This window comes from Pseudonaja textilis, chromosome 2 (assembly GCF_049901715.1).
Source record: "Pseudonaja textilis isolate UNSWEBS1 chromosome 2, rPseTex1.2, whole genome shotgun sequence".
Lineage (NCBI taxonomy): Eukaryota > Metazoa > Chordata > Lepidosauria > Squamata > Elapidae > Pseudonaja > Pseudonaja textilis.
In genome coordinates, this window is record NC_141991.1 from 241,572,296 (window position 1) to 241,599,211 (window position 26,916).

The window sequence follows — 26,916 nt, forward strand, 5'->3', positions numbered from 1 at the left end:
AAATTTTTGCAATTAAGAGTTGTCAAGCTGAAAAAGGTCTATACCGCCACTACCTGGCAGGATTTTTGAGACTTCTGTATTTTTGCCACTTTCAAACGGCCATTTGGATTTTTTAGTGTGTGTTTTTCGTCTGCCTAAATTCAGCAATGGATTTCCTAGGGGTCTCTCATCCTCATACTAAAGTTATTTCGCCCCCCACCCCTGCTTGTTGAGAGGCTCAGACGCGCGACGAGCCGTATCTCCCCTCAGCTAGTTCCATGCGAACCCGAAGCGCTGAGTCACTCGGCCCCCTCATTGATTCACCGCTTTGCCCTGTGACTCCGCCCTCTTTTTGTCTCCCGGCAACCACCGAGAGGGAGGGAGGGGCTCCCTTCTCTCCCGCGGGTTTGCTGAGGGGAAGTAGCATGCCGGGCAGAGCCTAAGAGACTTCGGAGAAAGGAATGCAACAGAGCAATCCGGTTCCCTTTGGAAAGACGCTCTGCCTTGCGGCTGCCGTACAGGAGGAGAATCTATTGACTTTGCACAAATATGGCTGCTGCCTTCCGAGCTGCGAGTCGAGTCTTGCATCCATGTAAGTATGTCGATTGCCTTGTGAGTTTTTTTAAAAAAATTATTTTAAAAAAGGGGGACGACAAGATTTCTTGCAGGATCCTCCAGATCCGCAGTTTTAAGATTGGGAAGGCGGAATGCAAGGTGCATTTCCACCCTTCGCTGCCTCGTTGAATGCTGGAGGCTGGAGGACTTGCCTTGCCTCTTGCAGGGGGCTGGGGGCCGGCATGGGCATAGCTTTGGTGTGGGGGTCGATCTACTGTAGGGGAAAGGCTATGGGGTGCTTGCACTCAGCCGGGCCGCTGTTAAGCTAAACTGCTGGGCTGGGGCCAGAGGCATCTCTGATAGCGACACCGTTAGCTTTCCCCCCGGCATCAAAACGCGCCCGAGAGCTCTTCTGGATCTGGAGGGTCCTTTGCATTTCTCCCGCCTTGCATCGGATAAGCCAGAAATCGCGCCGATGTGTTCTGGGGTTGGCAAGCCACGAAAGCTGCCCTGAAAGCAAGGGTGGCTCGAGGCTCGAGAGGGTAACCTGGCCATGGGGAAAGGGTTAGGGTCCCAATACACACACACCCCGGGAAGGATTTTGTTACCCCACTCTGCCGCAGTTTGCATAAAACAGGGATCTCCAAACTTGGCAATTTTTAAGACATGTGGACTTCAACTCCCAGGGTTCCACTATTGTTTAATAGTGATACTAGGATACATAATTTCTGATTGATAATATGAGTTATTATGTAATGTAACTGTAATTGAGACTGCGAAATGAATGCACAAAAACTGGTAAACCAACCCACACACTGTTTGTATATTTATGAAAAAAAGCTGGATGTTTTTATGTTTTGTTTGTTTTGTTTTTAAAAACCAATAAAATTGTTTTCAAAAAAGAAAAAAAACTCCCAGGGTTCCCTAGCCCAGCATGGCTGGCTGAGGAATTCTGGGAGTTGAACTCTTAAAAGTTGCCAAGTCTGGAGACCTCTGGCATAAAGGAAAGTGCACCCCTAAGAGCAGCTCTGGCATAAGGGTCTTCAGACTTGGCAAGTTGTGAACTTCTCAACTCTCAGAATTCCTGACCTAACATGACTGGAGGAGGAATTCTGGGAGTTGAAGTCCTCAAGTCTTAAAGTTGTCAAGTCCCTGTGCCATAACCTCAAGAAGAAGAGAGGGACCCTGCAGAATTTGGGTGCCTAGATATGTCAGCCCTTTGAGATCACCAAGTAAAAAAGCTCCAGCCACAAGCATTATTGTAAGGCAAGGGCCTTCAAACTTGGCAAGTTTAAGGCTTGTGGACTTCAACTCCCAGAATTCCTAAGCTAACATGACTGGTGGAGGAATTCTGGGAATTGAAGTCCACAAGTCCTAAAGCTGTCAAGACCCCTGATGTAAAGTGTCATTACACGTCTTCTGAGACATTACCACTTCTCCCTTTGCTTCTGGAGAATGAGATTTTCTCTTCTCTGACTACACATCCTCCTCATGACATTAGATATCATTACAATATAACGGAAGGTAATTTCTGAATTCTCTTTAGTAGTCACATTACAAACATGCATTTGAACTGGTTCTATCTCTCGGAGCAGAGATGGGCAACTATAGCCCCTTTACAACTATGGACTTCAACTCCTAGGAGTTCCTGAGCCAGAGGTGAAGTTCACAGGTTGTAAAAAAGGGCCATAGTTGCCCACCCACCCCTGCTCCAGTCATATGGCTATTAATGCTGCTCTATAGCGATGTTTCTCAACCTTGAAAACGTTAAGATGCCTGTTATTCAACTCCAGCTGAGGAATTCTGGGAGTTGAAGTCCGATTTCATAATACCTGCCACGTAGGGTAGAAGAGTGCAAAACATTATGTCAGCTCTAAAAGGTTTTTTCCTTAGGCTCAAGGAGGGTAGGGGATTCAAATATTTTGTAAGATTCCAAAAATTCCTGTTGATAACCATTCTAAATCTTCAGGTTAGGGAACAGATTTCAGCTTGTAGTTCTACATTCTCCAACTTTTGATTGATAGCTAGATGATTAGCTAGCTAAATGATGTCTATCTGCCAAAACAAGTGGTTCCTTAAATATGCTAATTGTGTTTAAGCCTATAAGGCATTATCAACCAAAGAGATCCTCTCACATGATGAGATGTCCATTTGTGTACCACTTTGGGACGTAGCTCATTGGTGTGCCAAATTAACCACTTTTTTTGGCCTGCCCAGGAGGATTCCAGGACAATAATTTCAGAAATTGTCATCAATTTGTGTAAAGTTAATATGACAAAAGGAACAAATGATTGTTTTAAGGAGAAGCATGTTAATTAGATGTGTTGGTTTCACTGTCAATTCAATGAAATCAAACACAGATGTAGTTTTCTATCAACTTCTTTTTCCTGACTCCATTTGCATCTCTTCCAAGGCAAGGACTCAGGAAAAATTGTACTGTATACCAGGCAAAGTTGGTTGAGGAACTCTGGGAGTTGAAGTTCTCAAGTCTTAAAATTGCCAAGGTTGGAGAGCCCTGCTATACACAACAGAGTCAATAGCACACTGATTTAACTTGTGGCTCTGGGGTATACTTTAGATGACCAAATTATTTTCAAAACACGAAGTAAAATTATAGGAAGTAAATGGCTTTGTTTGGTCTCTTGTCTTTCCTTTAGTTGCAAAAAGGAACAGCTGGAATCAGACAAGAATCCAGTTGCATTGGAGATGGCAGTCAACAGCCGCTGTCCAAAAAGCAAAGCCACATATTCAACCTGAAAAGAGGTAAGACACACCAATGGAATTGAATGGATAGGCATATTGTACTTCTCACCTGGCATTTTAAGGGGTGTTAAAGCAGCCACAGTTGACCAAACTGATAAGGGAGGAAGAAAATCTACTCCTTTCAGTAATCTATTCATTAATTTATTGGCTTTGGTTTGTCTCAAAGCTGCAGTTCCTGTAGCTGGAATTCTCTATGTAGAGAAAACTTGCTGTAAAACTTTTAATAATATGCTTTCTATTCCAATAGAAGAGAATACTTGTAGATCAGGGTTGAACAGTATAGTCCTTGGTACTCCCTGAGTTGTTTACTTGCAGATATTTCATTGTCCAAGTAGGTAACATTATCAGTGAGAGTAAGGTTTGCTGCCTGTATATATGCAGTGGCTTGCCCTGTTAGTTTGAATGTGTGTTTGTGGGGGGGTGTAGTTTCTACCCTCACCTGCACTGCTGATGTTACCTAGTTAGGTAATGAAACATCTGCCAGAAAACAAGCTCAGAGAGATCAAATACTCCATGTGTTTTTAATTCTAATCTCTTGCTAGGCGTGTATCGGTGAATTTAGAAGAATTAACTTCCGAGTATAAGATTACCGTTACTTGCTTTGAGATTTGATATAGAAGAATATTTCAAGGGTTGTTTTTTTTTTATCTTGGGGATTTGAAATATGCCTAAGGATAAAGCTGTAGTCAATTTCCTTTTTGCTTAGGAAGTAAGATTTTGAAGACTTGCCTGTTTGTCCTAAAAGAGAACAGTGCGGTTGGAAGAAATTTATTTAACAGAGGTCATTTAAAAGAATTCACTTTTTATTGTTTTTAGAATTATTCCCTGGAATCAGCTCTTCATGGTATTTTTAATCTGTGAGATACAAATACTGTAAGGTTAACGTTCAATGGATTGATATTTTCCCAGGACTGTTTGAGCGGGTGGTTGGAGTAGAAGACCTCTAAGATCCCTCCAACCCTCCAATTCTACGTTCTATGTTCTCTTTCTCCATTCAGCCATAGCACTTTCCCTACAGCGGTATATCAAAATTACTCTGGGATACCTAGGAAAAAACCAAAGACAAAAACAATCTTCATTATCCACAAAAGGTGTGCCCAGGTGCCAGGTGCCATCATCTACCTTAACTGGTTGACCACAAAAAAGGTTGTGTTTTAGATTGTTATTTTATGATGTTGTAAGGTGCCCAGGGCTTGCTTGATAATGAGATGGTAGAATCTAAATGCAATAAACAAACAAATAAATAAACAAGACCTTTTGGGGAAAAAGTCCTGGAAGAAGGGAGTTAGAAGCTGACTTCAAAATTGTGCCCCCAAAATTATAGAAATGTGACTCTGCAGTAGACTTTACAATGTGTCCAGCTATGGAATTCTGGGAGATGTAGTCCATTCCACCTGTCTTAAAGTCACTGAGGTGGAGAAATATAGCTCTACAGTTAACCCAAAAATAAATTTGTCTTTGATTTATACATTATCACTTTACAATTAATTATAAATTATAATTTTGTAATATATAATTATACTGTCGACCAGAGGTGGAATTCAAATATGTTTACCACCGGTTTGGTGGGTGTGGTTTGGTGGGTGTGGTTTGGTGGGTGCGCTTTGCGCATGTGTGCACACTTTGTATGTACACATGCACCAAACGCGCACTTTGTGCAGGCACAGAGGCATTTGTGCAGGCGCAGCGGCATTCTAACTCACCTCCTGCAAGCCTGCACTATTCCGGTCACTTCAGCAGCTGCTGCGTGGCACTCTTCTGTGCCGTGCAAAGCAGCTGCACTTCAAATTCAGAGGATAAAGGTGAGTATGGAAGCCCAGGTGGGTGGGTGGGCCTAACAGAGTGGCGGAGAAAACTGGTTCAGTCTCTGCTGCTCATTGCTGCTCCTGGCTCAGCAGAACTGGGCCGAACTGGTAGAATACCACCACTGCTGTCAACTCATAAAACATTTTGTATTTATAGTTGACAACAGAAAGAAGTGGGGGGAGTTTCAAAGAGGAGGCAGCAGTGTGGAATCGAAAGTACATTCCATTCATATTTTCTTCAAAGACTGATTAGATGACAAGCTTCTGCCAGGAAAAAATCTAATTGGAGAGCATGATTGATGACTCTTGGCTATGGACGTTTTTCGTTGGATGATACCCCAGAGGGGTGGCGGGGGAAAGCAGGATCAAGGGTGACAGTGAATTATGTATCTCAGAGTTGGCCACACTCAAGTAAATGCTGGATGTAGAATGTTAACTTCAAATAATTTTTTTTTAGTTTGGGAGTGTGGCTCGAGGCTCATGATTTAATTGGAGTAACTGCCAGAATCCTGCCATATACATTATAATTTTAAATTTATCAATGGTGTATAAAAAGCATTTTATTATCTTTTTTTTCTCCACAGGAAACCTAAAACGGGGATCTTAATGTTAAATATGGGAGGCCCAGAGACTCTGGAAGATGTCCATGAGTTCCTCCAAAGACTTTTTCTTGATAGAGATCTAATGACGCTTCCTGTGCAAAAGTAAGAAAATCCTCCAGCTACTGGATATCTTAATGAACTTGAGAGAGAGGCTTAAGAACTTGTTTAATTGCACAAAATGAGTCTAATTAATTTTGTTTTTCTAAAGGACCTTTCTTTGCATTTCTGTAGCATCATGGGTTCTTCCAAGCCCTCTCATTCACATAGAGTGCATATTAGCTACTTCGGGATCTAAGCTAGCAGGATGATTTTAGTAGGTCATCTTTTTCCACCACGAGGCTTGCAGAATTCTTTGCCTTTACCTGGAATTTGGGGATTAGCAAAATATTTTGAGAGCACCCAGAGGGAAAAGGAGAATACATTTATATCTAAAGAAATGAATGAATGTTCCTGTGTACATGTTTTCTTTATCCAGTTGCACCTATTTGTACCTACTTTCTGTTTCTTAATCATGTATTACGCATTAATATAAATATACTAGAATGTATTAGAAACCATTAATCATTCTTCAGATTATGTCAGCCCTTGCAACAGGAAAAAGCTACCGCTTCTGGGTAAGGCCAGGATGCAAAATATTGAGGAATTGCTACATCCTATTATCATTATGGTTGGTCATACAGTCAGTCAGATGCTTAGACTGGATTTCGCCTTTTTGTCTGTATTATTATTATTATATACACAAACATGTGACATCACAGCTGCCAGTTTTTTAGATGGTATTGACCGTTATACACAAAGAACCTTCCTAAGAACCTAAGATGTTGTAGTGTATTGGTATAGTATATGTGAGGATCCAAGCAGTTGTGGCCTTCGCACTCTTAGTGTGTCTGTGTGTTTAGCATTAAACTTTATTTTTAACCCATCAAGGGGGAAAGAAGGTAAAATGTATGATTATTAACCATATCTATTTTACGTATTTCAGCAAATTAGGACCTTTTATTGCAAAGCGACGCACTCCAAAAATCCAAGAGCAGTACAGGCGAATCGGAGGTGGATCACCTATCAAGAAATGGACCGAGGCCCAGGGGGAAGGCATGGTGAAGTTGCTGAATGAAATGTCTCCTGAGTCTGGTATTTCAGATATTTATTTATTTATTTATTTTTGTTGAAGCTGCTGCTATGGGGGAAAACACGTTCAGAAATCTGAATAGCAGTTGGATACCCTTACTGAAGGGTTTCCAGTGAAGTGTAATAAGGCAGCGTTGCTTTTAAAATTAAATTAGGTTGGAGTTGAATTGGAAAGTTTAGCCTTGAAATTATTTATTGATTTATTTACAGCTAAATTGGATTTGGGAGATCTCTTATCTTCTCATATGGGAGCTCTTGCCTAGAAGAGCAAGTCACTTTTCTCACATTTTCTTCTTGTAACTCGAGCAATCTTGTTAGAGCCACATAATCAAACTCAAGTGCAGCTTTATCTTTGCTCCAGTGAAGGTAATTTTATTGTCTATCTGTCGGTCGATCTGTCTGCCCATCTGTCTGTCTGCCTACCTACCTATCTACCTACCTATCATCTATCATCTATGTCCATCTGTCCATCCGTCTGCCTGCCTTTCTATTATCCTGTTATCTCTCTATCAAATTTATGTATATCTATCCATCTATTATGTATATCTATCCATCCGTCTATTTGCCTACCTACTTTCCTGTTTATCTATCTGTCTATTATCCTTCCATTGTCTGTCTGTCGGCCGGCCGGTCAGTCTATCTATCATATACCCATCCATCTTCTGAAGCAATTTATGTATAACAACCAAAAAAGAGAGGGAGTATTTAAAAAGATATGCCTGCATTTACTCTTGTAATATAGAGCTTCTAGCATTTTCTTGAGATCAACTAAACTAGTTGGTTAAATCTGTACCGTGATTACAAGTTCCCTGAGGCCCTGAATGCTTTTGTCATTTTAATGAAAGCATCACACTTGTATCGCTAACTCCACGATACATGTCCAAAATAAGTAAGGCTTACTGCTTTCATTGTTCTGGGCCCTGCAAAGACATGGCTGACAAATTCCTAATTTAGTTTTTCCAGCTGCTTGCTAAAACACTGTAAAGTGTGGGTTCCCAAACACCTTGATTTGTAATGTGTTAGTAAATACTATCCCTTCCATTCCCTGCTCAATAACCTTCATAAGAGATCTGTACTAATCATTGTATGTTCTTAAGAGTTATGCCATCCTTCAGAATAATCCAACCAATAAGTGGACAGGGAGATAAAATGTTTAATTTTTCCAGAAGGAAGAATGTGTTTCCAGCTATATGTAGAGGTCAACCATCAGAACTTTTTCTTCTTTTCTCTCACCTGTGCAAATGAGAACTCTGTTGGTGGCCTAGTGATTACTTCACACATCCCAGGATGCTCCCAAGTGTAGGTGCGGTGAGAAAGAATCATTATCTTGTGAGCACTAAGTAAGATCTGGCAGAAAGGACAACTTTCACTAGGAAAATGTGATTAAGAAAAATATCCGAAGTTTTTCCCTCAGAATGTTTTCTGAAAATGACCGGTTTTAAACATCTCTTCTTAAAATGTGAGGTGGCACCTATTAGGAATCTTGATATTTGCATGTGCCTCTGTGTGATTAAAAAGGTTCCCATTTGGCTGTGGTTTGCACACACAAACGTATACACACCCTGTATAATTAAACAAAGAAAGTGCCACTGGCTACACCCAACATCTAGTCAGTTCCTCCCTTGAATGTGGACCGGTTGATAAGAAGGGACAGTTCCAAGGCACACTGTACAAATAACCTATACAAGTACCCAGTTTTGGAGATGACAAGCAGGAGCTGATTCAGGCATGATCTGTGTGCGTGTGTGGTGTAATCCATCTGGTCAGTGTTGTTGGATGAGGGAGAATTGGCTCTATCTTCCCACGGCTGGGGAAGGTTTAACTTGCAAAGTCCCTCTATTGCAGAGGTCTCCAAACTTAGCAACTTTAAGACTTTTGGACTTCAACTCCCAGAATTCCTCAGCCAGCTATGCTATGCTGAAGAATTCTGGGAGTTGAAGTCCACCCGTCTTAAAGTTGCCAAGTTTGGGGACCTCTGCTCTATTCAAATGGTTCCATCACCCTCACAAATGCTGACATAGATTTCATAGGTTAGTAAGTTATTGTTCAGCTAAGATCATTGTTTGAACAAATATAAGTATTCAGACAAATAGGATCATGTAGAAGTCATAAGTGACTTTTTTCAAGGTCGTTGTAGCTTTGAACAGTTGAATTGGTTGTAAGTTGAGGGAGTGTATGGGAGTATGTGAATATTCTTCTGTCAGCCCTCTCAGTGTTTGTGCAAGGGGACAAGGAGCCAGAGTTGTTCTTAGATGGCTTCATTGTGGTTGATTTTTTTTTTACTCTCTCTGGGTTTGTATATTTTAATTTTTTATAGTGGCTTTTTTCCTTTTTTTATAATGGCCTTTTATATTTTCATAATGAACATTTTTACATATTGATGGTGCTTATTGCTTGTTGCACGCTGCCCAGAGTAATTTCTTGTGAGATGGACGGCTGTATAAATACTGTTAATAATAATGTGGTTGACTGTGCCACTAATGCTAATAATAATTATAATTGAGTTCATTTATTATTAATTTATTTATTTATTTACTTATTAAATTTATATACCACCCAACGTAGTCAGATGACTCTGGGCAGCTTATACTTTATTAAAAGCAGCATTACGAAAGATTAAAAAAGTAAATATAATAGTTAAAATGGCAGGAGAATACAACAGATGGAGGTGGGATCTTCTGTTTAATCCAATAAATTCTTCCAGCATGGCACCCTTCCCCTCAAAATCCGGTCCCCAGGCTAATTGGCAGAGCTAGATTTCAGAAGGCTGAGGGAGGACCTTGAGGGGATAACAGAGGGCAGGGTCCGTGGCAGAAAAGGCTTTTCTCCTGGATCCCACCAGCTCAGATTCCTTAGCCGACAGGATCTCAGCAGGCTTTTTCTGCCTGCGCAAGTGAGGCCTATCCCGATAGGGTGAGACAGTTCCTTGAGCAACGTGGATTCACATTGTTCCATGTAATTTGGACTCAGGCTGTGCCATGTTGTTCCTTTGCTGCAACATCAAGCAAGGGGGCAATGAAATTCCTAGTAGGTGTGAATTCCTAGTAGGTGTGGACCTAGTAAAGGTAAAGGTTCCCCTCGCACATAAGTGGTAGTCGCTTCCGGCTCTAATCTCTATTACATATCTCAGTTACAAAGCCGAAGAGCCAGCGCTGTCTGAAAACGTCTCCGTGGTCATGTGGCCGGCATAATTAAACGCCAATAAGGCGCATGGAACGCTGTTACCTTCCCACCAAAGTGGTCCCTATTTTTCTACTTGCATTTTTTACATGCTTTCGAACTGCTAGGTTGCCAGAAGCTGGGACAAGTAACGGGAGCTCAGTCCATTATGCAGCACTAGGAATTCGAATTGCTGAACCGCCAATCATCTGATCGACATGCTCAGCGTCTTAGCCACTGAGCCACCATGTCCCTTGTGGACCTAGTGGGCAATCCAAATTTTGGGATGCAGGCCAGAAAATGGAAAGAACTCCTTCAACAACCAAGCTCAGAGAGCCCCGAGGACTTTCCATTCTTCAACAGCCAGACACCTTTTCATCAAATTAGGCAGTTAAAGGGTTGGGACTTCAGAGCAGCAAGTTAATGGTTTAGGAAGTATTATCTGCACTTGTCAGACCTTCTCACTCCTTACTTCACAGTGTGGTTTCCCAATTGAAAGCCGCCCTGACTTTATCTGTTTGAATGTCTCTTGCATCTTAACATGGACTCTGATTATGTCACAGAATGTATTTATTTTTTTAAATTCTACACCATGGCAAGAATGCTAATGTCTTTGCAGGAGAAATTTTCAGGACAGCGAGGAGAAGCACTGCTTAGATCAAGGCAGGATTTGTGATGTTCTTGGTTGAGCTGGTGGGGGGGCTGCCCGTTGCACTGATTTTTTTTTTTTAAGAAGTGACATTTTATTATTGCAAGAAGCTTTTGAAATATTATATTTTTCACCTGGATAAAAGGCACATATAGCTATTCCCAAAATAAAGGCATAATCCCACCATTTTTCCTTGTGGAGGAAAAGGTCGCAATTGAAGATTTAAAGTCCTCTGTGTTGTAGTTGTATCAAGGATTTTAAAAGAGTAAATATTCACTCAAGTTGAGCTTAACTGTTGGTGACTATAGAGACACTTCGTTGTAGTTTTCTTGGAAACCATTTGGATGTGGCTTTCACTTCATCTATAATTTTTCTTTTTTAAAAAAAATCCCAGTTTAGCCCATGATCTAGGATTTCTTGATGATTTCCCATCCAGTCCCAGGTAAAATTTTACATGAATGAATGAATGAATTTAATTTAGTGGTTAAGGCATCAGTGGGAGACTTTTAGTTCTACTCCTGCCTTAGGGACAAAGCCAACTGGGTGACCTTGTGCTGATCACTCACTCTTAGAAGTAGGAAGCAGGCAATGGCAAACCACTTCTGAATAAAAAAAACTTGTCAACAAAGCTAAAGTTATTAGTCCAGGCAGTCACCTGAACTCAGGATTGACTCATAGCAGCTTCTAGCAGTTAAAGCCCATTGATTTCTGTAGGAGAGCTGAGCGCTGAAAGGTTTGATTCTGATTAGACTGTCTCCAGTGTTGATCTCTTATCTCTTCCTCCTGTAGAAAATGAGCTGCACACTTTCTTTTCCGGAATTAGAGTTTTAACCACCTGCAATAATTGACCTCCTGGCTTCTAGAGCAATGTTTCTCAACCTTGGCAACTTTCAGAAGTGTGGACTTCAACTCCCAGAATTCCCCAGCCAGCATGTTGGCTGGGGAATTCTGGGACTTGTAGTCCACATGTCTTAAAGTTGCCAGATACTGAGGAACACTGTAAATAGTAATCATGAGACAAGTCACCATTGTCCATTTTCTTACAGCTTGGAAACATTTTAGCTCTTTTCTTCTTTTTTTTTTTAAGGGTGTAGCTCGTTTTATACTGCTCTAGAGAATGATGCATCTATTTCTCCAGGTTTTCCATTTCCAGGAATGGCTAGCCAGATGCCCTTAGAAAAGCTGTAAATACTAAGAAATAGCTTCTGCCTATTTGTATCTTCAAGCATATAGTACTCAAAGGCACTGCAGTAGCAGTATCATGTATAGCCGGGGTGTCACACTCAAGGCCCGTGGGCCGTGTCTGACCCACAGGGTATTAAATCTGGCCCGCGGAGCCACTCTGAAAACTGTGATGGACAGGCGCACGGTGCCTTTGCCAGTGAAAACAGAGCTAGAGAGGGCCGTGTGCGGCCTTCCTAGGCTCCGTTTTCAGCCACAATGACCTCCTGCAGCCCTCTACCAGCAAAAATGGAGTTCAGGCTGGCAGAGGGCTGCAGGAGGCCGTTGTGGCCGAAAACAGAGCTTGGGAGCCCATTTTCTCTGGCAGAGCGCTCAGGCCACCACAGGCACCCCCAATGTGAGTGATGTCAAGCTGACCACACCCTCTGGCCACACCCACTCCCCCCAGTTCATACACAACCCTGCGGCCTCCAATGAAATCGAATTTGACACCCCTGATGTATAGCCCTTGTGGCTGGTAGCATGTTGTGCTTAATCACTGAAATACATAGCACTGTAGCTGCATTTGCAAAATGAGCTAAATCTGTTCAACGTTAACTCAGCTGGGGTTTTGTCTGTACTATGGCTTCCATATATTACAGTGATCCAGCCCGTTGGTTAGTTAATAACTCAATGCATTGTTTAAACCCAGAAAATACCTTAATTTAGTAATCGGGTTAAATGTGATGTGCAAATAATAGGCTTTTCCTTTTCCACTAGGTCCTTTTTTAATCCGCTTTTGAGATCTTTCCGGTACTTTCTATGTAATCCTCTGGAGCAATGTTTCTGAATCTTGGCAATTTTAAGACCTGCAGGTTTCAACTCCCAGAATTTCCCAACCAAGCATGATCTCTGGGGAATTCTGGGAGCTGAAGCCCACACATTTTTAGAGTGGCTAAGAAGCACTGCTCCCGGAGGAATGGAACCAAAACTTTTTTTTTTTCCAGAAGAGAAAGCTTGGACAGTCTTTTAGCCCATAAATTACCTTAAACCAGATCAAACAGCTTTATCAACCTCAATATTGACAGCAGGACTTGAGAAGCTTTCTAGCAAATCCTCCTTGTTGTTAATGCTGGATCCATTTTCTGCCAACTGTGCCTGACAGGAAGGAAGGGGAAAAAATCTATTTTGAAAAGGGCTGAAACTAAAGCAGTTTTGTCTCAAAAGTGTTTTTTTTTCCTTCCTAAAAGCAACTGGACTGTTTCTTCCTTGAGAAAGAAGTCATTTTGCTTCTCAGTCAAGAACCTTCTTCAGTTGTGAGACTGGATGGTTGGGGGATGGAAGGATAGATTCTGACAGGACGATGGGTTTTGGTGTGTGTAAAAAGTGTATTTCTTTGCAGTCATCAGGTCATTAACTCTCTCTCTCTCCCTCCCTCCCTCCCTCTCTCTATTTCTCTCTCTCCCTCCCTCCCTCCCTCCCTCCCTCTCTCTCTCTCTCCTTCCCTCACTCCCTTCCTCTCTCTCTCTTTCTGAGAGCTGTTCTTCTATGCAAGAAAAAACAACAACACTAATCCAATTGCTTTTTGAGAAAAAGCACCTTTGAGACAACTATGACCTGGATGGCTGAAAATCTCCATATACCTAAAGCAGTTTTGGTTCAAAGTCTTTGAAGGACCAGACAGCATCCTTGGAATCTTCTTTTAGTATGGGTGACAGTGAAGTGTCTTTGTCCTTGAGAGTACGGACTAATTTAAGGAGTGCAGAACCAGTCTTGTAAAACCAGTCTTATCACGCACACAACATTGTACACAGTGCCCACAAACATCTCCTACCTAAGGCTGCCATTCTGCCTAACAGTAGGACTGGCCCAGTGGTGGGATTCAAATAATTTAACAACCAGTTCTCTGCCCTAATGATCAGTTGGGTAGGCGTGGCTGGGTGGGCATGGCCAACAAAGTTTGAACCAGATGCAATTTTGGAAAACACTTAAGCAGGGCAATAATAAAGATAAGAATTAGGCTAGAAACAAGACACAGAGGCACACCAGAACGCCTCCTTCCTGCCTTCCTGACAGGATTAATCCCGTAAGGTGGGAAAAAGAAAGGGCTGTTGGAAGATTTCTGCCAACAGCTAGTTCACAGAACTGCTCAGAATATTAGCTACCGGTTTATGTGAACCGGTGCAAACTGGCTGATTCCCATACTGGACTGGCCCACATATTATGCAAAGGTGACCCTAAAGGGAGCTTCTTATGATCTCGTTTGCTAGCAGACTCATTTCATCTGATCTCCAGAATTGTTGCTCATCTGAGCAATTTTTTCCACTTCTCCAGATGCTTTGGAGTTTTTAATTATTTAAAGATTTGTATGGTTGCCCAACCTAAAGCACAACTCTGGGCTGCTCACAACAATAAAACCCACAACCATAAAAATCATAAAACAAAGCATAACCTGGTGCTTCAGTCATCACCGTGGGATACCCCAAAACCAATTCTAGTCATCCTCCCTTTATTTACCCCAAAGCCTGGATAAAATGCCAAGTCTTGTTGACAGCATGGGAAATGTGTGCTTCTCATTAGGTGTGTATCCCATTAGAGAAGGGAGTTGGACCATAATTACTCTATCCAATGTGGTAGGCCAGGGTTGTAGGGAGTAGCTGTCCCAAATAGCTGGAGGGTGTGGATCAATGTTTCTAAATCTATGATAGTTGATAGTTAATTCTGGGAACTGAAGTCCACAAATGTCTTAGAGATTCTCAATCGACCAGTTCATGTTTGTCCCATAAATGCTTTCTCAAAAGGCAGCTGGATTTTCTTGATATTTTTTCCCCTTGAAAATGTTTTGCTTCTCATCCAAGAAGTTCAGAAGTCCACAAAATTGCCAAGATTGAGAAACAGTGGTATAGACTGAGGAAAATTGCCGTAGTTGATATATCTCCAAGAAAAAGTTTGTTCCATAGACTGGTAGATAGCCACTCATTCTCTTTTGCTTTCAGCTCCACACAAGTATTATATCGGCTTTCGTTATGTCCATCCTCTGACGGAAGAAGCGATCGAAGAGATGGAAAAAGATGGTATTGAAAGAGCCATTGCATTCACGCAGTATCCACAGTATAGCTGTTCCACCACAGGTGAGTTCCTTGCAGCATAAGGTCATTTGCTAAGTTCCAAAAGGAGGAGTGGGTCAAAACTAGGGATGGGTGACTTAAAAACTTGGGCTAAAGAAGACATAATTATGTCACAAGATAGAGGGAAGAAATGGATTCAGCTTGCTTGTCTGCTTTGGGGATGATAGATTAGGACAGTGTTCTCAAACATGGCAACTTTAAGACAGGTGGACTTCGCCACGTTGCTGGCTGGGGAATTCTGGAAATTAAAGTCCACCTGTCTTAATGTCATGAAACAAATCAGCATTTTCCATTTTTTTACAGCTTTCAAGCAGTTTCGCTCCTTTTTTAAAGGGTGTAGCTCATTTTAGGGCTTACACTCTAGTTCTTATCTCTGTCCCACCTCAAAACATCACGTTAGCGAGTTATTGGTTGGGGCTCAGGTTTGGTAATGGCTGCAGGATAAGAGATTTGAAAAAAAGACTTGTAAGAAGGGAAGGGGATGATCTTTTCTTGGGTTAGCCTTTTGTTCTACTTCATTATTTTGCATCCTTCAGGAAGCAGTTTGAATGCAATATATCGCTACTATCACCAAAAAGGAGAAAAACCAAAGATGAAGTGGAGTACGATTGACAGGTGGCCAACGCATCCTCTCCTCATTCAGGTATGGAGAAAGAGATTTCACACAAAGTTATTTCAGATTTCTCAAGAGTGTTGTCATGTCTTTCTCAGTTTTCCTCTCCTCCCACTTCTCCTCAGAAAGGGTTTCTATATTGGTAGGCTTGTCTGGATGTCCTTTGTTTTATCTGAGCCCTTGACTTACGACTACAATCGGGTTTAGAATTTGAGACATAAGTCCTTGCGGTCAAGGCACTAAACAGGACCACACCTGATTTTTACACAGTTTTTATGGCAGTCATGAGTGCAAATCATGTGATTGATTGTTAAGTGACATTGCCACAGGACATTGCAAGTAGCCATAAATATGGCCCAGTTGCTGAGAGCCTGAAATGCAGTCACATGACCATGGGGGGGAGGGGGGAGGAGCTGTTGGAACTTTGGAACATACTTATTACTGTTCGTATTGTAATTTCAGACATTTGTTAAGTGACCATCATAAATCGAAGACTACCTGTATTTAATGCCCTTAAATCCTTACGTTCCTTATTTTTGCTTTTCAGTGTTTTGCAGACCACATAAAGAAAGAACTAGACTTATTTCCACCGGATAAGAAAAAAGAGGCGGTGATCCTTTTCTCTGCTCATTCTCTACCAATGTCAGTGAGTAACAGCAGTCAGTTGTTAAATCTCTGCTTTAAAGCTGAAAGTATTTTCCATCTTTCTAATAGAAATCTACTATCAGGATTCCAGCAGTTACCTCCATTTAAATCATGAGTCTCAAGCCAAACTTCCAAAACTTAAAAAGGATTTATTGGGAGTTAACATGCCGGCACTGCCTGGGTGTAGCTGACTCTGAGATACATAATTCATTGTCACCCTTGACCCTTGTTTTCCCTCCACCCCCTGGGTGTATCGTAATTCATATTCTCCAATTGGACACATCCATAGACAAGAGTCATCAATCATGCTCTCCAGTTAGAATTTTGCGTAGCAGAAACTTTGGTCACCTAGAAACTATCTTTGAAAACGTTTATGGAATGCAAGCTGCTGCACTGCTCCCCCCTCCCTTTCTGTTGGCAACTCTAAAAAAGACCATAGAAATATTTTATGAGTTGACATCTACCTTATACTTGAGCCATTTCATCAGTTCAGGATAACGGAATATAGCAATTCAAAGCACTCTGACGATTTCTCCCCGAATGGTGACAAAACGTTTGCAACCACAGTGCCAGGCTCAGCGCTCAGACCAACAGCCCATATAGCAACTATATGGTTGTTTATTTTTGTGTAAAGATGGAGCCCTGAAACAGGGTGAAATAGCAAAGATTGATGTTGAATCACAGCAAGAAAAGAAACTGAGTATAGTGATCTTTGTTAGCAGTAGGTGTATTCTTAACTGATTTTGCACAATGGTCCAGGCAAATAAATGCATACATACATATTTGCCTACATACTCAACATGGTTAGAATCTCATGAGATTCTGGGATCTTTTATGATTTCAGCAACCTCAGTTCTATGTTTTTGCATCGTTGTGTGTAGACCTCAGAAATTTCTCATGATGTCATGTGAAAACGACGGAAGCCTTGCAAGATTTTAGTGATAAAAGAAAAGTTTACAACCTGGAGAACATTACCTAAAAGCACATGAAACATGCCTCTAGGTGTCCTGTTCTTGATGGCAGGCCAGAAACATACCTGCAGAAATAGGAATAAACCGAAGGATCTAACAAAAAATCGTGTTGATGTTCTCCCAAGGTCTCCTTAATAGCTTTCACACCCCTTATTTTCCTGCTTTCAACTTTAAACCTGAACTCTGCAGTTGTTTTGCTTCTACCATATGCTTCATTATGGATTAGGAATATATATTTTTTGATATTGTTAATGTTTTTATGCTGTTCACCTGCCCTGAATCACTTTGAAATGAAGTCGTCCCAAAGATTCTTTTTCCAAAAAACAAGCAGACTTTCTTGGATTGTTTTTTTTTCCTTGAAAACATTTCGAAGAGAAACATTTTGAAGGAAAAAGCATTCCAAAAGGAAAGCCCAGTTGCCAAGATGGGTGCCGAATGAATGAATTAATGAATTAATCAATTAATCAATTAATCAATTAATCAATTAATTAATTAATTTCATTGTGGTAACAGACCTCTATTACCTCTATTCATAGTAAATATTGCCAAGCATAGTTTCACCCAAGTTGCTTATGATGGTAAAAAAGGCACTTTTTATAGCAGATGCCTTCTCTATAGGTTACTTCAGCCAAAAAGTCAGCCCTGAAGGAAACAAGAGATGGAGTGCATTTTTTTAACCCAGTGTTACACAGAGGTAATCTCAGGGGTTACCAGTTTGCACCTATTCACTAGAACCGGTTGTTAACATTCTAAGCAGTTCGGAGAACCGGTTGTTAGAAGAAATTACTGGCCTAATCCTTCTAAGGAAGGCAGGAAGGAAACATTCTGGTGTTGCTTACAGAAACTGCCTCTCCGTTAACCCTTATTACATTCTTGGCAGGACTAGACTTCCTATCTCAGGAACGTCTCTGGAGTTTTTTTCCCCACCTTTGCTGGTACTTTGCTTGTGTGGAGTGACCATTCAAAGTTACAATGGCACTGAAAAAAAGGACTTATGACCATTTTTCACACTTACGACTGTTGCAGCATCCCCACAGTCGTGAGAGGCCAGGCGAGGAGATGCGTGCCTCGATGTGAGTGATATTGAGTTGGCCACACCCAGCCAATCACATGACCACCAAGCCATGCCCACCACCTAAGCCACGCCCACAGAACCGGTTGTTAAAAAAATTTTGAATCCCACCCCTGGGTAACCTGGTTGACATGTGACACTCCTCGTCCAATGGGGAGTTCTTGGGAAAAAGAGAAAGATCAGAGCAGGAAGCAGCACAGAAGAAGAACAGCATCTATCTTAAAGTTATACCTTGATTTCAGAGGTGGGGATGCTACTGGTTCAGGCCGGTTCTGGCGATCCAGTAGCTCTGAAGATCAGCTAAGACCGAATTGGTTCTCTCTGATGAGCTGCTGTTGGTTCCATCCGCCCCCCAGGGCTCCCATACTGACCATACTTCCTGCGTTTGAAGTGTAGATGCTTTGCATGGCACGACAGATTGCTGCGTGTCAGTTGTTGAAGCCACCGGGAGAGTGCAGGAGTGCAGGACGTGGGTAGGAAAGCCTCTGCGTGTGTGCAAAGCATGCGTTTGGCACGTGCGTACATGCAAAGTGTGTGCGCGCACGCACAAAGTGTGCCCACCAAGCCACACCCACCAAACCGGTAGTAAACCACTTTGAAGTCCACACTGATTGATATAACATGCTTGTTTGTTAGGGTGATTGCCAGGACTGAGGCTACACAAGCGGGCATGATGAAATTCCAGATAATAATAATTCTTTTCAGGAAACAATCTGCAAAGAATTAAAGCGGGAAACTTTTTTTCCCACCGGGCTTAAAATTTAGCACAAGGTATTTTGCTAGGCTGTTCATATCTTCCTTATAAAAAATAGGCTTCGTACTTGAATCCACATTCTTTGTTAGAGTAATTTCTGTAACTTAAAAGAAGGAACATGAACTCCAAATGTTAATGCTGTTTTTTTCTGGAAGTCATTGTCAAACGGTTCTAACAGCGTAACAAAATAGTGTAAAGCAGAGCTGATAATGTTCCGTTTATAGAAAGAAATGTGGCATTAAAACTTGAAATGGTCTCCTGGCACTTCAGGTTTTGCAATTTGTGGAAACCTGGCGCCATCTAGTGGTCTTTGGCAAAAACAGAAACAACTCAGTAATGCAGTAGATCCAAAATAGGTTTGAAAACCGTACCGCAAATAATGCTGCTGCTGGAGAATAACTCCAGTTAAAGCAATCCTGTGTATTAAAAATGAAAATCTATAAATATATTTATTTCCTAATCAGTGTGGTTTCAAGGCTAGGAGAAATTGTGACTGTTTTTAATGGACTTTGGAAAAGGATGACCATTTGAAAAAAAACAAAACAGGCAGCTAGCTTATCTGGCTAGACAGATCTTTAACCAGCAACTTCACTTTGCTTAGAGATGGTTGCTTTATCCACAGGTAGTCCTCAACTTACAACAGCATCCCAGTGGTCACTTGATCAAAATTTGGGTGCTTGGCAACCATTTATAACCTTCCAACATGAAAATCAATGGGGAAGGCTGGATTCTTGTAACAACCGCATGAGTCACATAACAATTGCCGTGATTCACTTAACAACCATGGCAAGAAAAGGTTATAAAATCGGGGGTGACTCATTTAACAGTTGTTTTGCTTAGCAATTGAAATTCTCGCGTCCATTTTGGTCATAAATTGAGGACTAGATATACTGCAGTAGCCCTTTCTTGGACATTTCAGCAAATGCTTTGCTAATCAGCAATAAGGTCAGCTCGATTATGCTTCTGTGCATAGTTGAGCGTCCCTGAAATATCATTAGTTTGATCTTAGCTCTGCCACGAAAGTGGTTTTAGAGACCCGGTGGGGTATGGGTCTCTCAAACCAAGTTTGAAATGTTCCAATGTAACGTGGGAGGCCGACAGGTATTTTCTGCTTCTTCTCAATCACCTAAATTCTGGACTAGGATTCTGTAGCATGGTCACTTCCTGGTTTTAAAGTTAACTTAGAAAGAGCCACAGTGGTGCAGTGGTTAGAATGCAGTACTGCAGGCTACTTCTGCTGCCTGCTGGCTGCCTGCAATGTGGCAGTTCAAATCTCACAAGGCTCAAGGTTAGCCTTCCATCCTTCTGGGGTAGGTAAAACGAGGAGCCAGATTGTTGCGGGCAATAGGCTGACTCTGTAAACAACTTAGAGAAGGCTGTGAAGTGCTATATAAGTGCTATTGCTATACATTTTAAATATTTAAAAAAATTGACTTAAAAAAAGGCTTTAAAAAGTTTAGTGCCGTAAAAAAAGAGGGGGTTTCTTTTCATCAAGGTTAAAGAAATTGAAATAATGCAATGAGTTTTGTTAATAAAAATAGTGACAGTTCAGAGAGATAAATAGGTGCAACTAGAAATGCATACTACTTTTGTAACAAAGAAGATAAAGCAGGAATGATGAAATTGATTATTTTATTCAAAGAGGAAAATATATTCTCATTTGGATATCACTTCTGGATGTTGTGCTTATGATTAAAAAAAATGAAACTTTGACTTTGCTTTTGTGGATCAAAAAGATTTGTCATTATAGTAATGGCTAGTTATATGTTAATGTGTAAAAGCAAAAAGAGGTTGGAATGGTTTTATCGTGTACTGTGCTAAGAAGAGTCGGAAGTCAATGCCTTTTTTTCCCTTTTCTTTTTTATCTCCCTTGTATCTCACACCACCACCTTATCCCTGCTCCTTTTCCTTCCCTTAATTTCCTATTTTATTTTTCTTTGCATTCTATATAATAAAAACAAATTAAAAAATTAAAATAGAAGAAATGAAAATTAACTTTGTACGCATGTGAAAAATCATAAAGATTAAGGGACTTTGGGAGCTCAGAACTAGAAAATAATTTAAGGCCTTCACTTTAATCAAATAAGTGTTCTTCTTTCAGAAAAATTGCTTGTCTTCTTTCTTGTTTCCGTGCTGCAGGTAGTTAATCGTGGTGATCCATATCCACAAGAAGTGGGAGCTACTGTTCAAAAGGTGATGGAGAAACTCGGCCATTGTAATCCATATAGGCTTGTGTGGCAGTCCAAGGTATGCCATCCCACAGGGAACTCTGATAAAATGCTTCTCCATCTGTGATGACCCAGGGTGGGATACAAAAGCAACAAAGTCACAAAAACAGGTGAAGTCCATTTCATTCCTTCACCTTGGCTTTAAAGGTCCAATTATCATTGACTCGAGAAAAAACCCCCCCACAAACAGTTGTGAAAAGGAAGAAATTCCATTCCAACTCAAAATACATATAAATTATAAATAGGAAAAAACAACACAAACCACACTGAAGCAATTAATGTGATAAGGCAGGATAAGGGCTTGAAGATGTCCACAGATATCGAAATACACACACTGGGAAGGACGCCAGAACTCAGATAAGAACAGACAGACTAGAAATATTTTCATGCTTTGCTTCCAGCACTGGCCTGTGCGCAGTTTGTCCTTTTAAACAGTCCTCACAGCTGCAGCCCATGAAGGCGATCAAGGCCCTTTCCTTCCGCTAGACCACGCCATTCACATTTCTCCCTTATCCACTCCTCCCTGAGTGCCCTAAGATGAAGAGGGGATGGGTCTGGGACTTCCTCTGGCTTCATCTGCTGATTGTTGTAAAGTATGTTTTGATGTTATACATCACTCAAATAAGACAACTTGTTTCAGATGTTGGACCCAGAAGAAATTAAGGATGGTGATGACCATACTTGTATAAGAGATTACTGAGGAAATACTAAGGTTTTAGGCTAGACTAGGACATTTAAAAATATGATAGAAGAATGAAAGGGCACCAAATCTTTTGCTATCAAAAAACTGAAGTGAAGCTAATGTTTTGAGAGAGGGGGTTAAAAAAGCAGAGTGTCGGGATTCCAGCAATCGCCCTATTTAAATCATGACCCTTGAGCCAAACTTCAAAAAGCTTCAAAGAATTCATTAGGAGCAACATATTGGCATTGCCTGGATGGAGCCGATTCTGAGACACGAAATTCACTGTCACCCTTGACCCTGGTTTTCCCCGACCCCTCTGGGTGTATCATAATGCATATTCTGCAGCGAAACACGTCCATAGCCAAGAGTCATCAATCATGTTCTCCAGTTGGGGTTTTGCACAGCAGAAACTCCAGTCGGTTAGTATAATCTTTTCAATGTATGGTACCTTCACTTCCAAACTGCTGCATTGTTCTTTCAAACTCATCCTCCTGCTTCTGTTGGCAGCTATAAAATGGGCATAGAAAATGTTTTAGGAGTTGACACAGAGACTTATTGGGAAAGACCCTGAGGTTGGGTAAGATCGAACGCAAAAGGAGAACGGAAGGGCAGAGGATAAGATGGTTAGATAGTGTCATCAACTCAATGAACATGAATTTGGGCAAACTGCAGGAGACAGTGGAAGACAGGGGGTCGTGGCCTGTTGTGTCCATGGGGTCATGAAGAATTGGACATAAATGTGAACAACCATCACCACGACAACAATAGGAAATTGTCCTTTCTAAAAATTCCTTCTCTCTTTTGTTGTTTTAGGTCGGCCCGATGGCTTGGTTGGGTCCTCAGACAGATGACACTATTAAGGGACTTTGCCAAAGGGGAAAGAAGAACATCTTGTTGGTTCCAATTGCGTTCACCAGCGATCACATTGAAACACTCTATGAACTTGACATTGAATATGCGCAGGTCTTAGCCAATGAGGTAAGGCCATTGTTTTTCTCACCACTGTTTGCCTGTAGCTCCTTAACAGGAAGCAAGTGTTCCCAAAAAGGATTATTACAGGTTGGATTTTCCCTCAGCCTTTCAACAGTTGCAATATTACACAAAGGAGCTGTAAGTTGAAAGAGAGAAGGTGCATGTTTGACCTTGGCTCATAGAGATGAGGACACAGGGCCATTTCTGACTCAGTGGTTTTCAGCCAAGTGATATCTAAAGGTGTTGGAACCACAACTCCCAGGATTCCAAGCCAGCCTAGCCAATGTCCATCTACTGTTGGAAAATCCATGTTGGCAGATGGGATTTTGAGGAGATGTTGCTTGTGCAGTCACAGATGGCTACCAGAATGACAATAGGCAGCCAGGAAACAACTATTTCCCCAAAGGCAAGAAAGTGAGGGCTCCCTACACCTTCCTTTCTAGCCCACATAGCAGTGTTTCTCAATCTTGACAATTTAAAGATATGTGGACTTTAATTCCCAGGGTGCTTCTTGTCCAAGTAGACAGGTGATCTTTAACCCATCACTGTGTACATGATCTAAGAATTTTAGATCATTGTCATTATTTTAAAAATTATAAAAAAAGGATGGAGCAGAGAATCTGACTGGTGCCAAAGGCAGTCTCTGCAGGCATTGTAGATCCTACTCCCATGCTATTGATTGGATATTAGTGTTAGCATTAGTAGCATTACATTACAACTACTACTACTGTTACTTAAATTTCTATTCCATCTTTCCTTAAGAGTCGAAAATCACATACATAGTACATCTTCTTTAGTCCCCCGTCACCCCTCCCCAGAATAGCAATTCAGGCTAAAAGCACCATTGAACTCAAGTCACTTAATGAGCTTCCATGACTAAGTATGAGTTTGAGCCAAGATCTCCTTAATCCTTGTAAAAACTTGAAGCCTTTAATCATATTGACAACAATATTTTATGTACTCGTGTGTTAAAAGAAACCTTGTTTTTTATTGGCTCGCGGTGAGTAGGGTAGGATAAAGCAGCGTTTCTCTACCTTGACAGCTTTAAGATATGTGGACTTCAATTCCCAGAACTCCCCAACCAGTATGTTAATTGGGGAATTCTGGGAATTGTAACCCTAATATGGTCAAGTTGCCAAGGTTGAGAAACATTGGGATAAGCAGTTGATGTTAGTCTCTGACAGAGGTGGTATTCAGCCGGTTCGGACCAGTTCTGGTGTACTAGTAGCGGAAATTTTGACTACTACAGAGAACCGGCAAACACCGCCTCTGGTTTTACTTTATTTTTTACTTTATTTTATTATTTTGTGTTTTCAGTATCTGTAGCCATCCATAGCAAATTACTCTGGGCAGACATAGAAATCGAATGAATAAATAAATGAGAACAAAATATGGGAAAACTGCTCTTTTTGTGCCTGTGAAAATGAGCTAAATGCAGTTCTAATTCCATTCCTATTGCTTTAGCCAAAGACCAGTAGGGTACTGTGTCTCAACTGTTTTCCTTCTTTTATTCTTCAGTGTGGAGTTGAAAATATCAGAAGAGCGGAATCCCTGAATGGAAATCCATTGTTCGCCAAGGTATCGCTTCCCTATTTCCCTGAGAAAGTTTTTTATTTTATTTATTTTTCACATTTCTGAACCGTCCATCTTCCTCAGAGAGGGAGAAATGTGGGATTCTCCAGAGAAGCCACCCTGGATAGATTCCCGTTTATCTGGCAGGAATGGCCCTCTTTTGCTGGACACATGTAACATTTTGGGAGGGCCGAGGACCACCAAGTGGATGGGATCACTTTATTTATGGAAGCTGGCCTCTTAGATGGAGGAATTCTGCCAGCTTGCAATGCTTCTGCTAAAGTGTGACATTTTTTTATTTATTTTTATTTTATTTATTGAATTTATATTGCCGCCTATTCGCCCATAGCGACTCGAGGCGGCTTACAGAATGATAGGCCTATTATAGGCTTTTCGTGGTAGTAGGCAAGTCTTCTATTATGTTGTGGTCTTTTGGCTACTGGCCCCTCCAGCAGCTGAATCAGAGGAGGAGGAGGAGGAGGAAGTATGGGAGTCAGTGTCAGCATCAAGGCAACCTGAGAGCTCCGAGGAGGAAGAGGGAATGGAGCTGTCAGAGAGAGAGATAGACAGAGGCAGAGCCTGGGCCGGCCATCAGCTCTGAGATAAAGAGTCAACGGCCCCCAGATCTGGAGATGGCCGATGAGGAAGAGGAGGAACAGCTGGGTCCAGTGCCTAACACACTGATGTGCAGAAGACCGAGGAGAGGAGAGCAGTGGAAATCCATGGGCCGATCCTCGGGATGGAAGAGCCACTTCTGATAGCGAAGCCCCACCCTAACTCTGGGGATAAAAGGCAGAGGGCAGAGATGAATATTTCTCTGTGGCAGACAATGATGCATCTTCTGGCTGGCCAGACTTGTTTGCCTGCTGTAAGAGAGAAACTTTTTGCTGGGGCTGCTGGCATTCCTAATAAAGGATTCTTTGAGTTCACTTCAGAGGGTCTCGGCCAATTCTGGGCGGTGGGGATCAGAACAGGTGGAAAATGGGGTGCGCGGAGGCCAAAAATTGGATGTGGAGGATGAAAATGGGATGCGTGGAGGCGGCAAATGGCAATCCCTGCAGCCTGAAACAGCTGATCGTCGGGAGGCCAATTCAACCGACAGTCAGCTGCTTGTGCTAATCAGGCTGTGCTGAAGCTGAAACAAGCTGTTTGCTGCAAGGAGGCAAATTGCTGGGAGGCAGAGGCCGAAGGGTGGAGGCTGGTGGGTGGGCGGGGCTTCAGCAACATTTGCTGTATAAGACGCACAGATATTTCCACCCACTTTTGGGGGTGGAAAAAGTGTGTCTTATACTACAGTAAGTAAAAAATACAGTAAGTCATGTGCATCTTATACTCTGAAAAAATACGGTATATGTATTTATATTTATGGATGTAGGCATATACATATGTATACGTATATAGCATGTTTATATGTGTGTTATTATGTATGTGTACACTTTTGAGAGCAGGCAACAGAATTTCATTTTTAATGTGTTCCAGTGTGCCCACAATAAAAAATGACAGTAAAAGTTTTGTCTTACCTTAGCATTATCTTAAAATATTACTTGTTCATAGAATAGCTTGCTAACAGATTAGAACAAAGGTCTCCAAACTTGGCAACTTTAAGACTTGCCAAGTTTGGGGGACCCCTGTATTAGAAAATTATTGTGCTCATTTTACTTCAATGTTTATATATATATATATATATATATTTGTATTTTTCAGGCTCTGGCAGATTTGGTCTGCTCACACCTCAAGTCGAACGAACTATGCTCCAAGCAGTTAACCCTGAGTTGCCCGCTTTGTGTGAATCCCACTTGTCGAAAGACCAAATCCTTCTTCACTAGTCAGGCACTGTGAGAACGTACGCTGTGGTGGTCGGTTCATTGGCAGGAGTAGGCAGTACAGATTCTGTGAAAAGTGCCCATTTACTCTGCCTTCTTTTGCCTCTCTCAGGTCTGCGTTTTGCTGTCCCAAGCGGGATTCCCACGTGGGATTCGCACAAGAGATCCTGCTGAGACCTTTTTCCACCACTTTGGTTTTCTCTTGAGGACTTTTGCATTGGAAGAGACACCTCATATTAAAGGGCTTCGTCCTCCGAGTTGCTGAAAATCCCCATTTTATAAAATTAAACAGAGTGTCTGAGGTTCTTCGTATCCAATGTGCTCTGAAGGAGAACAGAATTTTGGTTGCTTGGACAGGTTCTCCAGTTTTGTTCTGCTAGAGATGCTGAAGAAAATCTGTTCACTTTGCAGGAATGAACCTTTCCTCAAAATGGTGAAGCTTGGTTCCAAAAAGACTGCGTCCAAGGTTTGCAGCCAAGATGCAAGTCGAATGTCTTTGCAGAAAGCCTTTCATAAAAATACTTGTCATAGATATGTTTAAGTTAAACCTTCCTGGTAAAATTCTGCCATTTTGGTGGGTATTAGGGTTTTTTTTAGGCAAACATAGATCTGGTATTAGAGCTTTGTGACTAATAAAGGTCTGATGATGAAACTA

General features: G+C 41.5%; 1 protein-coding gene across 2 annotated transcripts; it reads left to right on the forward strand.

Moving 5' to 3' along the window:
* The first annotated feature begins 322 nt into the window (after positions 1-322).
* On the forward strand, positions 323-26,916 carry FECH (ferrochelatase). 2 transcript variants are annotated; one of them, XM_087927416.1, is made up of 12 exons: positions 353-571; positions 3,192-3,297; positions 5,687-5,806; positions 6,687-6,835; positions 14,798-14,932; positions 15,466-15,572; positions 16,090-16,188; positions 21,124-21,231; positions 22,708-22,872; positions 24,385-24,444; positions 26,143-26,281; positions 26,374-26,916. In XM_087927416.1, the coding sequence occupies exons 1-11, from the start codon at positions 529-531 to the stop codon at positions 26,275-26,277; spliced, it is 1,227 nt and encodes a 408-aa protein (XP_087783542.1). In that variant the 5' UTR covers positions 353-528; the 3' UTR covers positions 26,278-26,281; positions 26,374-26,916. The 2 variants fall into 2 exon arrangements, with proteins under 2 accessions (XP_026571130.1, XP_087783542.1); XM_026715345.2 differs by having other exon boundaries at positions 323-571; positions 26,143-26,916.